General features: G+C 40.4%; 1 protein-coding gene and 1 long non-coding RNA gene across 3 annotated transcripts in view; both read left to right on the top strand.

The window, feature by feature from the left end:
- Window positions 1-19,996, top strand: part of LOC113033383 (uncharacterized) — a 70,619-nt gene that overhangs the window by 11,763 nt on the left and 38,860 nt on the right. The window lies entirely within an intron of this gene.
- LOC145419243 (putative G-protein coupled receptor 21) lies at window positions 8,164-15,869 on the top strand. Its single transcript, XM_080309476.1, has one exon. The coding sequence runs from the start codon at window positions 9,468-9,470 to the stop codon at window positions 10,536-10,538; it is 1,071 nt and encodes a 356-aa protein (XP_080165602.1). The 5' UTR covers window positions 8,164-9,467; the 3' UTR covers window positions 10,539-15,869.

Genomic DNA, 19,996 nt, shown 5'->3' with positions numbered 1-19,996 from the left:
GACTACTGTAATTCATTATTATCAGGATGTCCTAAAAACTCCCTGAAAAGCCTTCAGCTAATCCAAAATGCTGCAGCAAGAGTACTGACAGGGACTAGAAAGAGAGAGCATATTTCTCCTGTATTGGCTTCCTGTTAAATCCGGAATTGAATTCAAAATCCTGCTCCTCACATACAAGGTCTTAAATAATCAGGCCCCATCTTATCGTAATGACCTTGTAGTACCATATCAACCCATTAGAGTGCTTGGCTATCGCACTTGTAGGCTTACTTGTTGTTTCTAGAGTATTTAAAAGTACAGGGTGGGCCATTTATATGGATACACCGTAATAACATGGGAATGGTTGGTGATATTAAAGTCCTGTTTGTGGCACATTAGTATATGTGAGGGGGCAAACTCCTCAAGATGGGTGGTGACCATGGTGGCCATTTAGAAGTCGGCCATCTTGGATACAACTTTTGTTTTTTCAATAGGAAAAGGGCCATGTGACACATCAAACTTATTGATAATGTCACAAGAAAAACAATGGTGTGCTTGGTTTCAACATAACTTTATTCTTTCATGAGTTATTTACAAGTTTCTCTTGTTCACAACCATTGACATGTCGAAGAGGTTAACACGTGAGAAGCGGACCGAAATTGTGTTGATATCTAGTGAATGCAGTAACCGGGTCATTGCAGCAGATTTCAATGCAAGACACCCTACGAGACCACCCATCTCCCATGCTACAGTTAGCAAACTGCTTGCTAAGTTTCGTGAAACTGGTTCAGTGTTGGATTTGCCAAAATGTGGACGCAAGAAAACTTTCACTAATGAAGAAACATCAGTGGCTGTCCTAGCTTCATTCAGCAAGAGCTGCATGTCACTGGAGAGTGGCATTAGTCGAACATCCCTTCGGTGGATATTAGCTACTCACAAATGGTACCCTTACAAATTCCAGCTACTGCAGCATGACCCTCAGTTCACTCAGAAGATTTTGTTCAGTGATGAGGCAAACTTTTATGTGAATGGTGAAGTTAACAAACAAAACCACCGCTATTGGTCTGACACTAACCCACATTGGATGGATCCCTCCAAGACTGTTGGAACAACAAAAGTGATGGTTTGGTGTGGTATATGGGGTACAACGATAGTGGGTCCATTCTTCATCAATGGAAACTTCAAGGCCACTGGATATTTGAAATTGCTACATGATGATGTGTTTCCCTCTTTATGCACTGAAGCTGGCACGTTCCCGGAGTTTTTCCAGCAAGATGGTGCACCACCACATTATGGGTGCCAGGTCCGAGCAGTTCCTAGATGAACAGTTTCCTGGAAAGTGGATTGGTCGTTGTGGGCCAGTTGAATGGCCCCCAAGGTCTCCCGATCTGACCCCCTTAGACTTTTATCTTTGGAGTCATCTGAAGGCAATTGTCTATGGTGTGAAGATACGAGATGTGCAGCACCTGAAACTACGGATACTGGATGCCTGTGCTGGCATTTCTCCTGCGGTGTTGCTATCAGTGTGTGAAGAGTGGGAGAAGAGGGTTGCATTGACAATCCAACACAATGGGCAACACATTGAACACATTTTATAAGTGGTCAGAAACTTTTAAAAAACTCATGAAAGAATAAAGTTACATTGAAACCAAGCACACCATTGTTTTTCTTGTGACATTACCAATAAGTTTGATGTGTCACATGGCGCTCTTCCTATTGAAAAAAACAAAAGTTGTATCCAAGATGGCCGACTTCTAAATGGCCACCATGGTCACCACCCATCTTGAGGAGTTTGCCCCCTCACATATACTAATGTGCCACAAACAGGACTTTAATATCACCAACCATTCCCATGTTATTACGGTGTATCCATATAAATGGCCCACCCTGTACAACAGGCATCATTTCCTGTCGCAATGCTGGATGCACACATAAATAAGGCCAATAATCATCTCAGTGTATGCACAAGTAAACTTTCTTAGCCAAAGGCTCAGACTTGTCCAAACACTTTGTGACACGTTTGTGTCATACAAATGGGACAACCATAATGTTGACATTTAAAACACAGAAGCCCAACCCACCTGTGTCTGATTGCGAAGGGCAGCCAATCAGAAGACAGTTGCTTTAAATGAGATGTTAGGAAACTTAAAACATCTTGTTTCTGACAGAGGGTGAACTGAGTAAAAGATAAATAATAATTAAATAATAATAATTTTCAGCTTTGAATCATGCATTGGTACTCTAGCAGACTCCAAGAATAAAAACATTAGCATGATAGGTCCTCATTAATCTGTATAATAAATCATTTGGGAATTGAAAAGAAGAATAGTCTTTTGCCGTATGTCTGTGACACTTTGAACTGCAAACAATGCTTCAGCCCTCTGCACTGGCCTTCTTGAGTATCATTAGAAAACAGCCTAACCACAGTGAAAGTCAGCACATACCCAGACTGTAAACTGATGAATATGCACAGCAATTAGGTCAACAAACAAGCTGACCCAGATTTAGATACACTTAGCAATAATTTACTCCCATTTGGTTTGTTTCTGTGATTATTTGAAATAACTGACTTGAAATGATTCATGTAAAAACTGTGATTATCTGGAAAGTTGGCTTGCACAATTTTCCAGAATCTCTAACAAAGAAGCCAATGAGTCCCAAGTTATCACAACCCATAGGCCACATGGGCCAGATTTCTAAGAAGTCTCTTGGGTTGAGGGCATTAACTGTCCGAATTATTAAAGAACATATCACATGAGGGCAACTTTGCACTTGTTGCTTACTGTGCCTTTCTGTCTCTGTACATGGTTCATGTCAAATTAAACAATTATCTGCAAAAAAGTTAACTTAAAAATATTAAAACACTGGAGTCTTTCTTTCTATCTTTCAGTTCTACCTTCACCTATCAGAGGGAGCAACTGAAGACCATGATTAACCTAAACATTCTGTCAAAATAAATATATTCCTTATGGTCAGTGCCTGCCAAAAAGGAAATATATACACTGAGAAGATTAATCATAATAAGCAGCGTATGCCTTCCCTTCATCAGCTTAAAAAAAGGTTGTAAGGAGATGTTAAACAAGGGTGGATGAGAGGTAATGTACAAAGGTTGACCTAATTTTCCTGCCTCTGTTACAGCTCAAGTGCAGATTAAAAGGTCAGCTGCAGCAGGGGGTTACTCAGGAGTGATGTTTACCGCCACACTGCAGGGTCGTTAGGTTTTAAAAACAAGGTCAAAACTGGTATTGTGACTATCAAATAATACCACCACTGCCAATATAAGAAGATATATCTCCAGCCCCAGGATATGACAATGCACAAAGGATAAATCTAACAACAGAAGATGAGTAATGCCATCAAAAGTCTGCAGAAAAACAAGGCACCAGGCTCTGTTTGATACATGCAGAGAAGCATCCACGGACACAGCAACTGTACTGACAGGCCTGTTCAATACAGAAAGAAGAACATCTATGAAGCCTGGTGCATATTTATGTTTTTTTGTAGTTTCTAATCAGTTTTTATTTACAGTGCTTAACAAATCCCCCACCAAATAGAACACCTCCCAATGTAGGGTGTCAAGCTACCCTAAATTAACAGTATTGGTAATTACTAAAACAATTTCTTATGTTTCTAGAATATGTATGTTTTTAATGCTAAAATATAATTACTCTTATCATCCAGTAATTTTCAAATTTACTATCTTACAAAAAAGCAGAGGGAAAAAGTAAAGCACATTACTGTTTTTTCAATTAAGATCCCAAATTACAGTTATTTGCTTGCATTCCTAAACATAAAAATTTGTTTTAGTGGTTGAAATTAAATTTCTGACTTCCTAGGAGAGGTCCAGTGTGCTGGCTCAAAATTGAGTATAAAAACATGACTTCAGCTTATTATCAGCCTAATAAATAAAAATATACTCAAAGTTTTGAACAAAGATGTTGACAGAATTCTTAATTATTTGAGTGGGTTTGTTTTTGGTTGTTTAGTTCTAAGACACTTTTAGGACAAATTTGTTACACAATGTTTTTGTATATTTTATTTTCAATTCAGTTGTGTTTCCATGAAACAATTTTCAATTCAACTCAGTTTTATTTATACAACACCAAAATAAATAAACTTCACCGAAATCACAACAACAGTCGCCTCAAGGCACTTTATATTGTAATGTAGACCCTATAACATTACATACATAGAAAACACCAACAATCATATGACCCCTATGAGCAAGCACTTTGGCAACAGTGGGAAGGAAAAACTCCCTTTTAACAGGAAGAAACCTCCGGCAGAACCAGGCTCAGGGATGGGCGGGGCCATCTGCTGCGACCAGTTGGGGTGAGAGAAGGAAGACAAGACAAAAGACATGCTGTGGAAGAGAGCCAGAGATTAATAACAAATCTGATTCAGCAGAGAGGTCTATTAACACAGTGAGTGAGAAAGGTGACTGAAGCAGAAATACTCAATGCATCATGGGAAGCTCTCAGTCAGAACATGCTATATCATGTTTAGGTGGAAACTAGCGAGCTAACTTCCTGCTAACTTCTAACTCCATTGAATTTAATAAATTCTATTTTCATGGATGCCTGGATGTTAAACTTAATTATTACACCTGGTAAAGCAGCAATGCTGCTCATCTTATTAAAAATGAAAGAATTTACAGTTTTTAACTGTCAGTGATGCCGCAGTGTTTGTTTGACTTTGGGACCTGAAACAGACAGAGTTTAGGACCCAGATTACTCCGCAAGGCTCCTGACTAAGGCAGCCGTAATGGATGTAATCCTTCACTAGATCCATGAACCTCCAGTGCCATATTCCTCTTTTCCTCCTGGCTGGCATTGCCATAGTCAACATCCTTTGCCCAATATATACGCCTCTGCACATGTCCAAAACATCCCAGCCTTGCACTCTAATATTGTCTTCAAACTGCTAAACCTGAGCTATTCAATGATGTTCAATGTTCATCGTCTCCAAACCATCATAGCAGGTCTCATCAGTCTTGTAAACATTACGTAATATTACTGTTAATTGTTGAACTCCTATGCCTAATTCTTTCTCCTCTTGTTTATGCCAAGTGAGTAACTTGGATGCCGTTTCGGATCACATTATTCTCTCATATATCATAAATGCAATCAAAGTCTGTGCTGTTATGCAAGAAGTCCAGTTTTTTTTTCCCTCTGTATTGGTTGGGTAACCTGACAAAGAAGTGTAGTGTGTACTCTCCAACTATGAATCATGTTCATTTACCACTGTAGTTTTTTAAGTCTTTGATGGTGCTGTCCAACAGCAACTTTGCATTCATAATTAAAGAAAAATGTGCTGATGTTCAAATTGGCCTCCAGCGGGCTCAGGATAACAAGCTCTTTTTTTCCAAACAATCAGTCACAAGGTGGCTTTCCCCCGTCGGCCTGCCTGATGTTTACTGCTGTTGTGTTGACTTGGCAACACCCACGAGGCGCTGATGTCTGTGTTCACATTGATGTTTTACAACAACTTTACAACTGAGATAACGCGGGTGCTTATTCAGGTACCTCGATATTCAGCCTCACAAGTCTGGCAGATGTGGCACCTCTGACCCTTGACCTGGAAATGAAAGCAAAAATAGACACTAACATGGTGGCTAGTGCTCACCATATGGTACCAGGAAAACAAACAGTGTCTGAATGATGTCTCTGTTCCCCACCATTAGGCTGGAAGGAGCCGACATTCTTGCGGTGACCCCTCCAGTTCTTCCTGCACCAAATATCACAAGAGATGCTTTGGTTTGATGTGGTGAATCAGCAGACTATACCGTTTGGTAATGACGCATATAGGACATGGGCTTCTTATTTTATAGTACCGTAGCCTAAAAACAACTGAGCAAGTGTTGGTGTGACAGTTACAAGCAGCAAGGAGAATCTTAAAAAAGTGGAAAAGATTTTGTGGGTAAAACATTTCAAATATGCAGAGCAGTTACATTGTGTCCAAAATTTTATTTCCGTTTTTGTGACTTGGTGTGAGCAACAAAGAACTAAAAGGTGAGGGCAGCCTAGGAGTTTAACATGAAACCAGGATTGGACTTTCCAGATTCCATAATGCACAGTGTGTGGCTCAAACAGTAAAACCTCAGTAGTGCTCAGGTGAGAATGAAACAGTCATTTCCAGGATGAAGGCACATTTATGTCTCATTAACAGAAACAACTTTAGGAAAGAAAACATTACAGATGAGATGAAGAAATATCTTTCCAAATGTGCACTTATATTCTACTCTAATTCTATTCTTCTCTAATGTCAGGTGTGGTATTTCGTCTGGTTTGCTATCCTCGTGGGGGCGTCCCATTGACATGATGCTTTCCCTAGCCGCTTACCCTAACCCTAGCCATCATAAAAGGAATGCCTATCACTTACAATTGGGTTATGGTTAGGTTTAGGGTAACCCGGACATTAAAAACACATTTTAAGTGGGAAAAATGTCTTCAACCTCGTGGAGACCTGGAGTTTGGTCCCCACCAGTATAGTAAATTTCAGATTTTGGTCCCCACCAAGATAGTAAGAAAACGCACGCGCACACACACGCACACTCTTCTGCGTTGCAAATGTTGCTTATATGTGAACTCTAAGAGTAATGATAATTTACAAAAGGCTGCCAAACAATTAATTCAGATTATCTTTCATACATACTGACTGTTTTTAACTTTGTGGGTTAACTAGTTGATTAGTTTGTTTTCTGAATGCTTAAGCAGATAGTAGAGCTGTGCCAGAATATTTGGATATTGTTTCACTTGTCTTTGTATTCTCTTTTGGTGCTTTATACCATATCAGTTTGTGTTCTTGATATTCCGCTCACACAGCAGACATCATCAGAGTAAGTTCACTTAAATTTTGCCAAATTAGTAATTTTATAGGACTTTTTAAAAATATACCTTTTGATTAAATATAAACAATAATTTAAGTGTAAAATAAAATGTAAAGAGTTTTATGACTAAAATGAATTCTGATTTAGAGCTGGATTCAGATTTTCTGAAATGCTATTGTAATTTCTGTGTTTTGGGTCCAAAAAATCAGGTCTATTGTGCTTCACCTTTTTCCATGCCGGTCTTCATTCCTTTCTCTTGCATCCCTATTTTCCTTTCATCTTTTCCTGTGTTTGTTCTACATTTAGCATGTGCATCTGTAGAAATTTTAATCATCCATTAGAAACTGTCTTGTGTGTTGTTTACACACATTTATGCTTGCAGTGCCTCTGAGCACATATGTAGTTCATATGTGATCGGTGTAGCTGCTGGGGAGAGTGCGGAGTGCATGTGGTTGGGTTGAGTATGGTCTCTGTACAGAGGGGATCCTGCTTGATGTTTATTGGGTAGCAGATGTGGAAGGGGGAGGAGCTTCCTGTTAGGAGCAAAATGGAGGTCCATGAAAATGAAGCTTACAGAGAACTGCAGGGGGGTTAGAGTAATGCTGAAAGGGACCCAAAGGAAGAAAGAGAGCAGAGAAAAATGTTTAGAGAAAATGAAGACTGTAATGAATAATTTATGCTTCAAAAGAACTTCATTATATGTCACAAAGCAGTTCTTACAGCAATAGGAGGGTCCAACCCAGTACTAGCCAGGTGCGATTAATGAAGTGGTCAGTGAGTGTATATTGTAGCATTAAGTTGTTTAAACAGTGCAGCAGTGAGTACCTTGACTTATTCGGCAGTGCCAGTGTTAAAATGATGAGCTTTAGTGTCTGTAGCAAAAACGTGGACTGCATAACAAAGGTGGATGTTACCCAGTTGTTGTGTCTGGAGTTATTATTTTAAATGTTGGCAGCTTCACCTGCTGCTAAGCTGCTTTTTATTTATAAAGCAAAAACCTTTGGGTGGTCTTTACTGAAAGCCTAAATATGTGCCTATTACTTCCTTCAATAAAATTAAAAAGAAGCAACACTACAAGCCAAACTCTTAGTTGAAGCAGGTCACCACTTGGCAGTCATCTTATGATGGGTTTTGTTCTCTTAATTTGGAGTTTATTTCAAAACTTCAAATTAAGAGCAAAATAAGCTTTTAACAAACCCGCTACCCTCTGGAAGTTAATCGTCCGTTTCCCGTTACTGTGTTTTCTCTTATGACACGTCTGCCACAAACACTGTTAAAAGATCTCCCTCGGTGACTCGCATTAGCGGATGTGAAGTCTATCAAGCAGCCATGCAATCAAAGTCTCACAACCTTAGTTTCAAGCATCAACAAAATCCAATAGATGCCTTACAAAACAAATGATCCTCACACCGATGTAATTTGCACCAGGCCATAATCATGATTTCTGCTTAACATTTGTGAGTTTCTTATGGATTTTAGATATTTTCTTGTGTATATATAATAAATTTCAATTGCTCTGAAGCTTATTTAAAAACTTTTCCTTCTCAGTTCTGTAATTGTGGTACAGTAAGAGTGGGGACACTGGGAGGCAGAAAGAAGTAAAAAATTTAAACGGACAGAGGAGGAGGAGGGGAAGCGAAGTGTGTGTGTGAGAGAGAGAGAGAGAGTGAAATGAGTGGAAAGGGAAGGAAAGTGTGTGTGTGTGTGTTAGAGCGAGAGAGAGAGAGCGAGTGAGTGAAGGGGGAGGAGAGGAAAGCAGCAGCAGTGGCAGCGCTGCATCATCACTGTATCGCCACTACAGCAGAAAGGAGAAGCAGTTCACCGTCTACCTCCTTCATCTCTCTCTGTCTCTCACACTCATGACTACACATCTCTCCATCTTCACACACACACTGGAAGTCGACCAGCCGCCACTGAGCCTGACAAGAAGAGCTCCCAGTGACATTATCCATCACCTTTGGATGTTTGCCCTGCCTGCCTCCAGGATTCCAGGACACTGTCTGCTCATGAAAATCTGTGTTTTAATGACCCGCGGATGAGGCGTCTACCTTCAGATGTGCCGTTTGATTGGACCGCCTTGACTTTCTTTGCTGAGGAAGCATTCAGTGCCGGCACACAGAAGCTGCTGGGAATTTTGGGATCGTTTTCCTCTCCCTGTTTTTACCCTTTTGCCGGCATTTGAAGAGTGCCAGTGGATGGCTCTTTTTATTTATTTTTTCAATGTTTGAATTGTTTGGTTCCTGCCCGCTGGAGAACAGTGCTTACCTCGGGATTTGTAGTCAAGGGAGGGGGGTATGATAAACAGCTGTGTGGGGGGGAGGACGGGTTGCACTGCACCACTAGACGGGCATCTCTTGTCCTACATTGGGACATTTTTTTTCTGCCTCTCGAGGTTGCACACATGCACATATTTCACCCCCAGCAGCAGCAGCAGTGGCTGGCTGCGTTTTGCATGCACCGATGGATTACTGCTACTTTAAGGACAGGCTCGCTGCCCGCTGAGGGAGAAAAGATGCTGATATAGAAGAACAGGGGCATGCTTTGTTTTTGGAGCTGCAACTTCAGGGTTAAAAAAATAAAGAGACTTGGATGACAGGATGATGGCTGCGTTGAGCTGAAACTGCCCCCTTCTCCTCCCTCCCTCTTCTCCAGTCCAAACATGAACTCTTCCTCTGATGCGAACCAAAGCGGCTCTCCCTCGTTCTGCCTGCTGGGCTCCATGGGTTACTCCCACAGCATGGATACCTGCGTGCTGGAGGTGGTTGTCATCCTCTTCCTCACTGTGCTCATCATCGCTGGCAACCTGGTGGTGATCTTTGTCTTCCATTGTGCCCCGCTGCTGCACCACCACACCACCAGCCACTTTATCCAAACCATGGCGTACGCTGATCTGCTGGTGGGCGTCAGCTGCCTCGTGCCCTCGATGTCCCTCCTCCACTACCTTCGAGGCCTGAATGAGGAGCTCACCTGCAAGGGATTCGGCTACATGGTTTCTGTGCTGAAGAGTGTTTCCATGGCCTCGCTAGCTTGCATCAGCGTGGACCGCTACATCGCCATCACACGACCGCTGTCGTACACCACGCTGGTCACCCCATGCCGCCTGAGGGTGTGCATTGTGCTCATTTGGGTTTACTCTGCTTTGATTTTCCTGCCATCGTTTTTCCGCTGGGGGAAACCAGGTTATCATGGGGACATATTTAAGTGGTGCGCACTCTCTTGGAAAACCAACCCGGCATTTAGCACCTTCATTGTGGCGCTGCTCTACGCACCAGCTGCACTTACTGTCTGCTTCACCTATGGGAGTATATTCCGGATCTGCCGGCAGCATACAAGGGAGATCTCCCAACGCCAAGCCCGCTTCAGCCCGCAGACCGAGGGTGATAAAGGTGAGCGGGGAGAGCGTTGCGAAGGCTGCCCGGACAAACGCTATGCCATGGTGCTCTTCCGCATCACCAGTGTCTTCTATGTGCTGTGGATGCCGTACATCCTCTACTTCCTCCTAGAGAGCGCCGGCCTATATCACCACGAGGTGGCGTCCTTCCTCACAACATGGCTGGCAATCAGCAACAGCTTCTGTAATTGTCTCATCTACAGCCTCTCCAACAGCGTCTTCCGTAAAGGTCTCGGCCGCCTCTTTAGCCCACTGTTTCCTTCCTGCCATGGCTGCACGGAGGCCAAAAAGGCTCCAGCCCCCGTCAGCCTGAGACCAGATCCCCGATGCCAAGTGTGAGCTCTGATGAGCTTTGACTAGGATGGATTCGCTCCGGTCGCTTTGGAGGCATCGGCCCCCTGTGTGTGCTTTGCTGTCTACTGTGTAGCATGACACAGGTCTTTTTGGTCCTGCGGTGAGCACAGGGAGGCGCTTGTGCAGAAGCTTTCTGGCCGTTTTAAGAGGATGATTTTTGTGGAAAAAGGAGGCTGTGTCATTCCTGCTGGGACTTTCTCAAATTCTCTCTGTGTGATTCTGCTCTTTCATGGCTGCAGGCTGATGACACAGAGATAATAAGTTTGATACTGATGAAGAAAGTTCAGAGGATTTGATAAACAATGACTCCCAAATGCAAAAAAGTATAGCACAGTGTGAGCTGGGCTGCCCAATCCACTGAGATGCAAAAAATAATTTATTAATCTTTTCAAGCCTGACTGTAAATCTGTAATTTGTCTTGGTTCTTTCAGGGTGGAAGTATGTGTTGCAAAAAATGTTAAAACACTTGAAGCAGACTTCTGATCTGTTTCCTTTGGGGAACTCCAGATGCCAACGAGTGTAGGAAAAATCATTCACCTTAAAATCGTCACTTCATCGGCTCGTGTGTGGGTTCAAAATGCACAACAGATGGACTTATTTCCCAGAGATTAAGAAGATTTAGGAGCTTGTGTGTGTTTTATCAAGAGGATTTTTCTCTCGGGTGTTAGTGAGAAGCTCAAAATCTGAAAACGCATCGGATTTCACATGAAAAAGTTAGCATTACTTTTTAAACATGGCCTGGAAAGTTTTTCTGCCAGCAGACAAGAATCCTTGTTAAAGAAACAATAGATGATATGATTTATTCTTGTGTTTCATCCTCAGGTTTATCAGCGGTTCTTTTTGTAAGCCTCTGTGCTGTCTGCCTTTGATCTCAGCTGACAGAGCACAGGTCTTTTAAATCAAAAGGCACATTGTAAGGTAATCAGCTCATGACTTGTAGTGCAGTCGGTGTCGATAATGAATCAGCTGTCTGTCAGGATCCTAACATCTGGTTTCAGCTAACTTTATTTCTCGTGTTTCTGCCCTCTTCCAGCAAGAGGGATATCACCCAGCTTTACGAGCCCGACCTCGCCGTGTCAGGGGTCAAAGCATGTTTCTGAGAGCCAATGAGTGTGTTTCTATTTTTTCTGTTTTTTGTTCTTTGGTTTCATGTAAATACACGTAGAGTATCAATATTTAAACAATGGCTAACTTCGGGGGTTTTATTGATTTATTGTAGACCTGCGGGATACCAGATGATCTTGTGGATCAGTAGAAGCTTTTTAAGATTATTTATTTGCCACAGAGGTCTGACATGCTGCACCTCCGGATTGGAGCCATTTAAATAAAAAATAATTTAGTGTTGAGTAGAAGGCAAAGCATTTCTTTGTATGCTGCGTTTAAAAACTCGCAGGACTTGTTTTTAAAGTCACAATGAAATTTCTGAAAGCATCTTGACAATTTGACTTTATTGTAGTTGGACAAAGAAGAGGGAATGGGATAGGTTTAATAATGATAGGAAGGTGCCGGTAATTTACCCATTTTCCCACGTGTTTGCTATTTGCCAGTGACCATTAAACAACAGAAGTAGAAGGATGGGTTGGGTGTCACAGTGACTTGCACAAGTAGGATGGATATGCAAAGTGGAAGGTGACTGCAGTCTTCAAAAATTTTTAAAGAATAAACAAAAACTCATCGATGGTCTTGATGAACATTTGCACAGAATTCTGGGAACCTGTTCCTTTACTTGTCAGTCATTTCAGAGCAGGTGAGTGGGTGGGTGATCTTTGGAGAACAGCTGAATGTGGAAGTGTTGTTGTAAAGTCATTTTGCTTCATATGCCACCCCTAGATGGCAAAAAACAAACAAAAAAAACATTACAAGTATTTCATGCATAAGAGTATTAGACCAGAAGCCACACATGTTTACTTACTGTCTTTCTGGGATTTAGCTGGTTTGTTCTCAAAGGTAGAATCAAACTTTTTCAAGTTTTTTATCATATGCATTTAAAAGAAATGTATGTTTTCATGAAAATTGCTTGCAAAACTGAATGAAAATCCAAACTGCACTGGCTGTACTTGGCTATAGTTCGTAGTGTTTTTTTTTTTTTGTTGTTTTAATTAATTTATTGGCTCATTTAGAAGAGCTCACATTAATAAACAGAGCTTTAAATGAGCCAAAATGAGGCTGTGCCATGTACTGCATTCTTTGTGAATGAGAAACTACACGAGTGTTCAAACAAGCTAGCCACAGTTTGTATTAGCAAGTGCTTTTACTGTGTTTATTTGAATAGTGTCCGGTGCTGTTAATAACCTCAGATGCCGAACGAAACAGGCCTTTTATTTAAAGCAAGCACAAAGAAAGGCAAGCTTTTATTTCTCTTTTTCTCCAGCATAAGTGATGGTTTTCAGGTAACAACTGTTTCAACTGAAATACAACGTTGCCTTAAGCTAATAGGAAGTAATAACTCTCTTATTGGGCAGAAGTGTGAAATCATATTGAGCTTTTCCTCTTTTTATAATGCACACATTTGTGTAAATGTGAATGGTTGTCAAACCCAGTATCCACCCCACCAACAGTATATGAACCAAAACCTTAAATATGATAGAGAATAAATCATAACATACATATAACACCTGGGGATACTTTAATTTGAAATAGTTACAATAAAAGTCTGTCCATTTCTTAACAAGCCTTTTACTTTGAAATATTTGCAGTTATACTCGAGCAGTAACCCCACAAAGCTAAAACATGAAGTCACATTCCTGTAATGGCTCATTGTAAATTTGAAACAGTAACGAGAATAACACCATCGACAGAATGCAAAATGGTTTCCTGGACACATTTGTTTCATGTAATTTGTACCACAAGATCCTTTCTTGAGCGAATCGGACCACAAATAGAAGCTAAAGCATTTGAAAGCTTCTGAAAGATTCTTGTCACGAACATCAACAGCTGTCAGATAGAAACTGTCCTCATGCAAAGAAAAGAAATCAAAATAGCACCAAAAAAATAAAATGTAAAAGTAGCTTTCACTGCTGGAGACGGTTCTTAAAGTAAAGGAGAAATGATGATGCTGAATTGGAAAACTGTCTGAGATACTGGAATGGTCCAAGCTGTTAATGCTAATGTTTGCCAGTTGCTAATTTTGTAATATGGTTGCAAAAAAGGTTGTTAAACATGGCTCCGGGCACGAAATTTCACTTGATCCAGAGATGCTACATAGCTGCTCTCCACCTCTGTGCACAGGGGAGCAAGGAGTTTATTTCTCACTTTCAGCTCGAAGATAAAGACCTTAATAGTTAGAGCACACCGAGTCACGATTATCAATGTTCACATAAAGCACTGGATTATTTAGCCTGCTGTGATTACTTACTGGTCACAGGTGGTTTTAAGTAACTGCATTTTCCATTTGTCTCGATTCTTTTTTTTTTTTTTTTTTTTTTAAACTTTAGGACTGTTGTCATGTGTAATCAAAGATAACAGTAGGCCTAATAAGATACTTGCTTGACAGTAGCTTTATAGGTTGTATCTCTTGTCTGTTAAAAACCTCAGCCACCTCCCAGTAATAATACAGTTGCTGCATATGCATGCAATTACTTGGTGATCAGTTTTCTTAAGTGCTTCTCAGCCTCCATAGAGTGAGGTGCAGGGAGCAGTCTAACACAGAGAGGCATGTCTGTGGCAAGTTTAAAATCACTAGTTAACACATAAAGCCCACCTTTGGACTGTGAGGGAGCATGCAGACTACACAGGTAGGCCTCTAGCTGACCAGGAAATTTGAACCCAGAACTGCCAGTAAGACAATACTGCAGCGCCTCAATTTCAGAATCAATTTGCAAACTTTAATAACTTTATGATCTTACAAATTCTGATTAGAATTAGCTCCTGTAACGTTAATTTGTACAGCTGCTTGATTCATTGAACTCACCCTAAGCTGTGTATGCAGAGTTGGTGCCTTTAAGAATGTTTGTAATGGAATAATCTGACAAATGATATAGTTTGCAGACTGTCCAAGAAGTTTGTGCTTCAGTTGTGGTGAGATTCTAGCATTTTATTTGTCTGTTAATTAACACTAATTAGCAGGTGTCTGTGTTTACCGCTCTACCCCGACTCCCAAATAGAATCACTCCAGGCTCAAGAGTTAGTCTTAACATGCAGACCCAAAAAAACTGAGTCCCTATGGTTGTATCCATCGTATATTTATAGTCTAAACTTCAGCTTGCCTGCTGTTTTTGAGTAAATGTGCTGTGTGTAATTGACAAATAACATTTTTCTGAAGAAACATGCTCTTAATAATACTTTAGTTCACATATACTCTGAGTATACATGCGGTTTTATTGTCTTTGATGTCTTAAATATTTTTATGTCCATTTGGTCGTTTTACTGTTAATTATGTTCTCACAGTGTGCATGGAAATAAATGAGAACTATAAAATGTTTCAACGAGAGAAACGTGACACTGTTAAAATCATTATCATTACTACTCTTTTTATTTCATTGTGACTTTAACCAGTGTTTAGTTTTCCCAATAGAAACACAAACATGCCTTTTCACCACGGGGGCTGAGGCGCCAGAGGTCAGACTGATGTCAGGGTTCAGGGTTCAGCTGCAGGACTTTCTGGAGACTTCCCTGAAATGTTCTGTTTAGATTTTTAGCACATTTTTCTGTGTCGTGCTATTTCGTGGCGTTCTGTCTACAGAATCTGCTTTGAAATGTAAAATGTTGACATGTCGGACGCTCCGGTTTATTTATTGCAAAGGATGCTTCATCGTCAGACTTTACCTGCATGATTCTGGTTCAGTCTGGATCAGTGCGTCTGTCTCATGATGCTACTGAGAGAAATTTACTGACTGTGCTTCTTGTCTTCTAAATACTGTTGCATAACACAGATGGCTCACTCTGTTTTTTGATGATGGCAACGAGTTCAGGAAACAGGAATGACCTTCTCCTTTTCCTGCTGTCAGGAAAAGATCACATTCATCTGCCAAAAGTTACATTTTTGTTATTAGAAGTCGTATGATTACGTTGACGAGTTCCATGTGCAAAAAACAGATATGTTAATAACATGCAGATCTTTTGAAGTCCTGATATTTTCCTTGAAAGCCTCGCAGTGCTGCTCATCTGTGGGAGTGGGTGTGATGCAACTTCCAGCTTCCCCTCGAACAACAAATCACTAGTGGTAGCAGAAAAAAATCTGAATGAAGGGCTTTTAATGTTGTTACTCTGGTTGAACTGTTTGCTTCTCAGCTTGTGACCCGAACTTTGAAAACCTGCTGAACATTATTGTAAATAGAGGTGTAATTGTCTGATTATTAAAAAGAGATTTTCTGTTTATGTGGTTTGGGATTGATTTGATATGCAAAATCCTTTAAATGCTCCATATTGTAGTAATGTTGGAAAAATCTAAGCTAGCTGAGGTTAGTTATTAGTTCCTTAACAACTGTGAACGAAGCATTGGAGTGCAACTGGAGTGCAACCAGTTTATTCAAGGTTTTCATTTTCGGGTTGAACTTCCTGCCACCATCCAAAAGTCCACTAGACTGTATCTTCAGCACAAATGATTCTATCTGTCTATATATAGTATATGCACTGCATATTATGACATTCTTTGAACTGCACTACTAGTGCAGTAGGAAAGCCTTTACTGGATGCAATATGCTGCAATTTTATGGTTTTACAACAGATTTGGTATAAAGAGTAAGAAATTCAAACGTTGCACAGCGAGCCATCTATCTTCTCACCGGATGACTTTGCAAAGTTTGAAAACTGCACAGAAATGACCAGTAATTTACTTTTTTAGAAATAAATTGCACTACCATTATATAAAGAAATAATACATAAGCAAATTTTTAGTTTACTTTTTATTCTACATGTGGAGTATTTGGACCTTTTTTTTTTTTTAAGAGACACTTGAACTTGCACTGTTCATATAAACAACAGACTGAAGAAATGTGGAAAATGTGGAAAAACTGCGCTTATTAACCTGTTTTGAGAATAATATTTGCTTTACATTAAAAGTTGTAGCTCTTGTCTGTTTAAAAAGAAATAATCTCTGGTGCTTGTGCTCTGCCAACTTAACTGAATGTGACACACACTTAATACTTGTCTCCCAAACTGATAACTTTGGAATCTCAGACCATCTAATCATTAGTTTTCTTAACTGCTTCTGGCTGGAATCTCTCCCAGCTCCCGGAGTGAGGTGCAGGGAGCAGTCCATCACACTACTAACACGGAGAGGCTCATAAAAAGCAGACTTTTGGACTGCGGGGGAGCATGCAAGCTGCATACATATATGCTATGTTTGGTATACATCTTTTTTTTTTCTTGCTAAAATTAATAATTTAGTATCATAGAGTGATAATGTTAGTAAAGCAGAAAGCTACTCGTAGTCAGCCAGCTATCACTTTCATTTCATTTCAGTTCAATTCAGTTCAATTTTATTTATATAGCACCAAATCATAACAACAGTCGCCTCAAGGGTCTTTATAATATAAAGTGAAGACTCTACAGCAATACAAAGTAAACAGAGAAAACCCCAACAATCATATGACCCCCTATGAGCAAGCGCTTTGATGACAGTGGGAAGGAAAAACTCCCTTTTAACAGGAAGAAATCTCCAGCAGAACCAGACTCAGGGAGGGGCGGGGCCATCTGCTGCGACTGGTTAGGAAGGAAAACAGGACAAAGACATGCTGTGGAAGAGTATCAGAGATTAATAATAACTAATGAGTGAGTGAAACAGAAACACTCAGCAGCCTAGACGTATTGCGGCATAACCAAGTGAGCATTAAGGGGCCACCTGATTCAGCCCTAACTATATGTTTTATCAAAATGAAAAGTTTTAATTCTAATCTTAAAAGTAGAGAGTGTGACTCTCTCCCGAATCCAAACTGGGTGCTGATTCCACAGTAGAGGGACCTGGAAGCAAGTAAGCCTGCAGTCTTAGAGCAAAGTGCTTTCAGCACTCGTTCTTATATAGCTCTTAGAAAAGTGCTATATAAGAACCAGTCCATTTGCTGTGTTATGCAAATTTGATAATGGTTACTTTATTAGCTAAGGTTATAAAGTAATTTAAGCCCCTTTCCATCCACAGGAGGATGGAGGAGTGAGACCTCAGTGAGTCAGACGCTGGTGCAGTTTACCATGCTAATTGCAACAAATTTCACCTAACGACATCCAGTAACCTCCACTCGCAAACAGTCAGGGAATACACATTTTTCCCTAGCAACTGCAGGTTGCCAGGGCGTAGCTGACCAGTCTCTAGGCCTATGTGACTGGTGCCCTAGCTGACCTTATCCACTTAAGACAGTAGTTTACTGTTTAGCATGCAATTCTTCTGTGTCAGCGGCTATGATTGTTTTAAAGAAAAAGATGGATGACTTCGCTCCAGTTCCTCCCACTGTACAAAAATGAAGCTTATGGAAACTGCCACGTTGCATTTTTGGAGTCGGAGTCTGCTCAGTAGTTATTTGGGATGGATCAGTGGTGATTTTTCGCTGGATTAGATTCCTGCATGCACACCTGCTCAGTGTGACCATGAACACGCCCCCAGCACGTGTACTTCACTCATAGTCGTGATATTTCAATAGTTACTGTTTAGTTTTTCTTCATTATAGACAAAGAAATGGTATCAATTAGACACAGGCCACAGAGGTACTGTAAATATAAGATTTATTTGAAAATTCAATCTTTTTTTTGCCTTTTGATATTTTAAACATTTAAACTTAAAAAAAAGCTGCATCCTCTGCTTGTTTAAGCTTTTCCCCTCAACTATAAAACAAAGCATGTAAAAAAAATTTTTTTCTAAAGGACAAACATAATCAGTGATTTCTTACTGTGTGACTGGACAATTTGGTTACTGAGTCAACCCAGATATGATGAATGTAATTCCCCCACATGCTGAGCTTTCTCTGACTCCGTCTACAGTTTGTTTCTCAGAGGAGAGTCATGCTTTATTTGGCTCATGTCACTGTTGTTCTTCTGTGCCAAGCTAATTGGCTGACTGCGCTCACATGAAGGGACTGTTTGTGTTTGCGATTGATTAGGCTCACAAAAAAGATATTGATAGGGGGAGAGTACTGTCAACATCTTATACAATGTGGGATTGTTTAAGTGACGTTTCTTTGATTTGTGTGATCTGTTTACTTCAGCACAAATACATGGACGTTTTAGTACAGAAGTTGGTTTATGATGATAAAAACAAAGCGCAGAGAACATTCTGTGATTATGTAAATGGATCTTGATCAATAAGAAGCATTAAAATTGACCAGAAAAGGACTGAATCATATCAAAACAGTCTCCCTGCTTATATCACATATTTTTTGTTTTATGCCCAAACTTTTTGAAAGTTGCCAATATCACCGATCCAGCTGCTGTCACCCTCTTTGTGTTGTGAAATTAGATGAGTGAGTGGTGGAGCCAATTGAGAAAATGAGGATACCTAAACAGGACTATAGTGACGATTTTTCAGTTACATTGTAGCCACACCTTAAATCATGCCTCCGTTTATCATCTCCTTTAGTCTTAACGGGACCATGATTAACAAAACGAACACTGTTGTTTTAAAGAAGGTGTTAAACCAGTGAATGAACCCGTAGCCCCATCAGGAAAGTGTTTGCCAAGATCAGAAATCAAGTGAGAAGTAGGGTTGTATACCATAAACTACACAGTCTGACTTCTTTCTGCAGAGGAGTTACGCCCTGCAGACCATGAGAAAGGATGCAAGTTTAAGGCTCTTTTGCATTGGCTATATCTTTATTTCACATCTGCTCTCTTTCCATCTTCCTTCTCATCCTGTATGCCTCAGACTCTCAGCACAGCTTCCGTTCATGCCGCTGCAGAAATACTCTGACGATTCTACCATGGTTGGATGTATTAGTGATGGGCAGGAGGAGGATTGCAGAGGTATATAGAAAAAAAGGGTTAGCTGCCTTTAAATCTTAAGGAAGCTGAGATCCATTAGTGTAAGCAACAAAATGATCGTTGGCTCTGTAGCTGTAGATGCATCATGAATAACCCTGCACACCCTCTGCACCACTTACCAGTGTGTGAATGTGTGTGTGAATGGGTGGATGACTGGATATGTAAAGCGCTTTGGGGTCCTTAGGGACTAGTAAAGCGCTATATAAATACAGGCCATTTACCATTTTACTGAACAGGCAGCGGAGCAGCTTCTCCAACAGTCTCCTTCAGCTCCACTGATACAGGAAAACGTTCATACCACATGCTCTCACCCTCTATAGTACAATACATCTGCCTGGTAAAATTATTCATATTTGAAGCTGAAAGAAGTTTTTATTTTTTTAATTATCGATTCATCATCATTTCAACTGATGTAACAAAAGAATTTGCCAAATACGGTGTAAATATTTGCTCATCATCTCATCTTAATCATCAAGTATTGCCGTAAAGAAGTTTTCACCACTGCATTTGTAACATTGCTTTTGTAGACAGATGTATTT

This window comes from Astatotilapia calliptera, chromosome 12 (assembly GCF_964374335.1).
Source record: "Astatotilapia calliptera chromosome 12, fAstCal68.1, whole genome shotgun sequence".
NCBI lineage: Eukaryota > Metazoa > Chordata > Actinopteri > Cichliformes > Cichlidae > Astatotilapia > Astatotilapia calliptera.
Note: the sequence above shows the minus strand (reverse complement) of the source record. Positions and strands in the feature narration are given on the sequence as shown.

Excerpts from the sequence above, each read along its gene's own strand:
- LOC145419243 (XM_080309476.1), top strand. The coding sequence starts at position 9,468 with ATGAACTCTTCCTCTGATGCGAACCAAAGCGGCTCTCCCTCGTTCTGC.